The 4,315-nt window shown below is 55.9% G+C and overlaps 1 protein-coding gene across 1 annotated transcript in view; it reads right to left on the bottom strand.

Annotated features, from left to right (window-relative positions):
- Positions 1-444: 444 nt before the first annotated feature.
- LOC103771372 (nuclear pore complex protein Nup98-Nup96-like) overlaps positions 445-4,315 on the bottom strand; it is a gene marked incomplete at its 5' end in the record, with an annotated part of 8,656 nt that continues 4,785 nt past the window's right edge. The window contains 4 exons of the mRNA XM_008938665.1: positions 445-662; positions 1,856-1,967; positions 2,860-3,014; positions 3,715-3,956. Coding sequence (XP_008936913.1) covers positions 445-662; positions 1,856-1,967; positions 2,860-3,014; positions 3,715-3,956 — 727 coding nt within the window. The remainder of the gene's footprint in view (positions 663-1,855; positions 1,968-2,859; positions 3,015-3,714; positions 3,957-4,315) is intronic.

Here is a 4,315-nt window from a genome sequence, read left to right as displayed (position 1 = left end):
AGCTGGAAGCCACAAACTGCTGTGGGCAGGGCTGGGTGGCCATGGCAGGAGATGCTGCTGCAGGAACCCTGAAAGTAGATCTGAGCCATGGACAGCTTTTATTTTTTCCTCCTTGAACTTGCTTCACTGTCACCACTGAGGAGTGAAAGGATCTGCCAGAACATGAAGCCCCTGCCAAGCCCAGCTCCACAGGCACTACCTCACCTGTGGATGGGGTCAGCAAAAGGAGCTTCACTCACTCCAGGACAACATTGTGTGGTTGAGGGCACCAGAGAAGTCCAACCTGTCTCAACACTGCTCCAGAGGACAACAATTCCCACGTTAGCCCACGGCCTAAAGCTGTTTTACCCCTCTACGGAAAAATCTGCGTGGCCAGAGAGGTTGTTCGCCCTCAGAATAAACAGAAATGGTTCGAAACTGTCCATGGGTGGAAGAGGCTCTTCCTCAGTGAGTCACTAGGGTCAGCTCCCGGAGGTAGAGCTGGGTGAGGGTGCGGAGCTCCTCCAAGGCGTAGTCCTCGGGCATGGGCAGCCGCCCGACGTGGGGCGCGAGGAGGCGAAGGGGCACGCGCTGCAGGTCGGGCGTGGAGTCGGAGACGTGCTCCGGGGCGTGCTGCAGGCTCAGCACCACCCGCAGCAAGTTGGCAACACGCTTGGCCATGTCTGGAAAGAAGAGGAAGGGGAGCGTTTGTCCTCTGGAGAGCATCTCCTCCAACCCCCCTGCTCCAGCAGGTCACCCACAGCAGGGTGCCCAGGATCACATCCAGCCACGTTTGGAATCTCTCCAGAGCAGGAGACTCCACAGCCTCTCTGGGCAGCCTGCTCCAGGCTCGGCCACCCTCACACCAAAGAACTTTCTCCTCCTGCTCAGGTGGAACCTCCTGGGTTCCAGTTGGTGCCCGTTGCCCCTTGTCCTGTCACTGGGCACCACTGACAAGAGTCTGGCCCCAGCCTCTTGACCCCACCTTCCAGATACTTATCAACTTCAGAAGCTCCCACTGACAAGATCCACACCATGCTCTGGAACGGGAGCTGGTGTCGTGCTCACCCTGTGGAGGGGTGAACTCCAACAGTGATTCAACAGCACATTTTGAAGCAAAGGCATTTGGCCGGCGTGGTGGAACCATGCCCTAGTGTGACCTGCCCTTCTTCCAGCTCCAGCAGGGAATCTCCTCTCTCCAAAGGAAATTCCTCAATGAGGGCAACAAAAATTTGGCTCAATTCCTTTAACCAGAATGCTTTCTGCTCGTGTTGAATTTCACAGATTAGTTTGGGTTGGAAGGGACCTTGAAGATCATCTAGTTCCATCTATCCTCCTTCAATACTTCGTATCAAAGCAGGTTGCTCAGAGCCCCATCCAACCTGGTCTTGAACACTCCCAGGGATGGGGCAACCACAGCCTCTCTGGGGGCAACCTGGGCCAGGGTCTCACCACCTCACAGTGAAGAACTTCTTCCTAATATCTTACTTGGCACTGTAAAGCCAAGTATGGGCAGGACACTTCACAGGTTCTCGGGAGACAGCTGGAAGAGAACAGACACTGGATGATGCCGCACCAACCAGGTAACAAATGGCCAGAAGTGACAACCAGGCACATATGCGACACATGGCTCAGCTCACCAACCACAGCCTTCCTTCAAAAGCTGTGGAGATGTGGTGCTGAGGGACATGGGCCAGTGGGGACCTGGCAGTGCTGAGGAATGGGTGGACTTCATATCTTAAAGGTCTCTTCCAACCAAAACGATTCTGTGATTGCCACTGCCAGCAGACGCAGAGGGACAGCCCGAGCAGCAGCCCAGGGGATGCCAGGAGTGGCTGGGCTTCCCCCGCGGGCGGCTGCAGCGGGTGCCCCGTACCTGACTGCGCCAGGCGGTCCCTGGCACCGTGGCACTGGAGCTGCTCGATCCTGCCGCACAGCGACGTCACTTTGGTGTGTAGCCGCTCGAGCTCGTAGGTGGAACAATCCAGCTGCAAGGCAAGGGAGAGTCAGCCCCAGACCCCACACCCTTCATCCACCCAAGAGAAGACAACCCAGGCTAAAAGCTTGTGGCAGTTCACACCTGGAGGGGGGAAATGGGAGGACCAGAGCTGAGCTAGAGGGGAGTATGTTATGACACGGACCTGCTGGAGCAGGGCCAGAGGAGCCCCAGCAATGACCCGAGGGGGGAACCCCTCTGCTGGGAGCCCAGCAGGAGAGAGTTGGGCTTGGGCAGCCTGCAGAGGAGAAGGCTCCAGCTGGGGAGACCTTCTGGGGGCCTGACAGGACTTCCAGGGGCCTCTCAGAAAGCTGGGGAGGGACAGAACAAGGGGTGACAATTTTAAACTAAAAGAGGGAGATTCAGACTACACAGAGGGAAGAAATTTTTGACACTGAGGGTGATGAGCCCCTGGCCCAGGTTTCCCCGAGAGGTGGTTGCTGCCCCATCCCTGGAACCATTCCAGGTGAGGTTGGCCGCAGCTCTGAGCAACTAGTTGGGGATGTCCCTGCTCAGTGCAAGTGGGTTGGACTAGGTGACCTTTAATGTCCTTTCCCACCCCAACCACTCTGTGATCCTGCGACTGACACGCAGACTCCCCGCTAACCAGCTCATTTTGTTTCTTCTTCACTTCCCTCACTCTCGTGCTCCCTGGAGCACATCTGCAGGGCATAGCCCACAGCTTATTTTGACAGTATCTACCAGGTCTCTGTATAGTCAGAAACATGCCAGGTTCTTCTAGCAGAGTCCCAATAGTAAAGACAATAGTAGTGTCTCTACTAGTGGGACTCTAGAGCAAAAGGTCATTTAGAGCCAGACTGTCTATGAGCTTCCAAACCACCAGAATAAAACCCAAACCAACCCACAGATCTTTACTCTGTTACCTGTTGAATCCTATCAAGCATCTCAATAACACGGATGTAATCAAGGTAGACCAGCCCCGTCACCTCCCAGTCCTGGATAAGTGCACTGCGCTCTGGAGGGGCAAGGTCTTCCAGGAATCCTTTCAGGTACTTGTAGTTTTCATTAATAATGGCATCTAAAGAGAACAAGAGTGTGAGGAACAGTGCAAAAGGGTTTCTGACAACACAGGAACATCAGCTGTTAAGGAGTTAACAACTGTTGGATGGTCTCTCAAGGAGTTTTGCAATTCCCTGAATAAATTGGCCCCCTGCACTGGGGAGGCTGCCTCTCGAATCCTGGGGTCAGTTTCAGGCCTCTCCCTCGCAGAAGGACCTTGCGGGGCTGAAGTGTGGCCAGAGAACGCGGAATGGTCTAGAGCCCAAGGGTGGTGAGGAGCAGCTGAGGGAGCTGGGGGTGCTGAGCCTGGAGCTGTAGAGGCTCAGGGGAGACCTTCTGGCTCTCCACAGCTCCCTGACAGGAGGCTGGAGCCAGGTGGTAGTTATCTGTCTCTTCTCCCAAGGAAGAGGGGAAAGGAGAAGAGGAAATGGCCACTGTTTCCCCATGGGAGGTTGAGGCTGGACATCAGGAACAATTTGTTGCCTTTGAGGGTTGTCCAGGGCTGTGCCAGGCTGCCCAGGGCAGTGGTGGAGTCCCCATCCCTAGAGGGGTTTCCAAGCCATGGAAACCAAGCTCTCCACTGACCCTGCTGGTAGAACCATGGCCCCAGCCCCTCCTGTTACTGAACTTTTGTTCTGACTGTATTTGTCTTCTTAAAGTAACTAGGTGAAAAAAAAAAACATAATTAAGACAGCAAAGCATCAGGAGCTCAGCCTGACCTGAGGCCAAGTGCCTGACAACCAGCTTGTGACACTGGTTCCAGTGCCCAGCCTTGAAGAGGAAGAGGGCTTCTTTGTGCTTGTCCCCCTCCATCCTCGCTCGGACCGCTTTCGCCTCGTGAATCCACTCCGGGGGGACGCAGAGTCTGCGAGTCAGAAACGTCTCCTTGGCCCAGGACTCTGGGGTCTCGGAGAGGACACAGTGGCGGCTGAGGAGCTCCCGCACGGCCTTCTCCCGGGTGCTGGGGGACAGAGGACCAGGCGTTACTCCAACCAGCAACACTGGCCCAGCAGAACATACGCCTCAAAATGGGCAGCGAGGACTCTAGGAGGCAGCAGCGGGTGGCACGATACTTCTTGGTGACATCAAAAGCCAACCTCACTGGACCTCCAGCAGGCCAGCTGTAGGACAGTGGGAGAAGTTCTAACACCAGTTAAATTCCTTCAGTACACGGTGATGAAAGGGAACTGAGAGCAGCCCTGTGGAGAAGGCCCTGGGCGTGCTGGGAGTGAGGAGCTGGCCAGGAGCCCCCAGCAGCCTCAGCTGCACCCCCAGCAGCGTAGGCAGCAAGGCAGGGCGAGGATCCTGCCCCCCTGCACC

This window comes from Merops nubicus, unplaced genomic scaffold (assembly GCF_000691845.1).
Source record: "Merops nubicus isolate BGI_N331 unplaced genomic scaffold, ASM69184v1 scaffold4844, whole genome shotgun sequence".
NCBI classification, from domain to species: Eukaryota; Metazoa; Chordata; class Aves; order Coraciiformes; family Meropidae; genus Merops; species Merops nubicus.
Note: the sequence above shows the minus strand (reverse complement) of the source record. Positions and strands in the feature narration are given on the sequence as shown.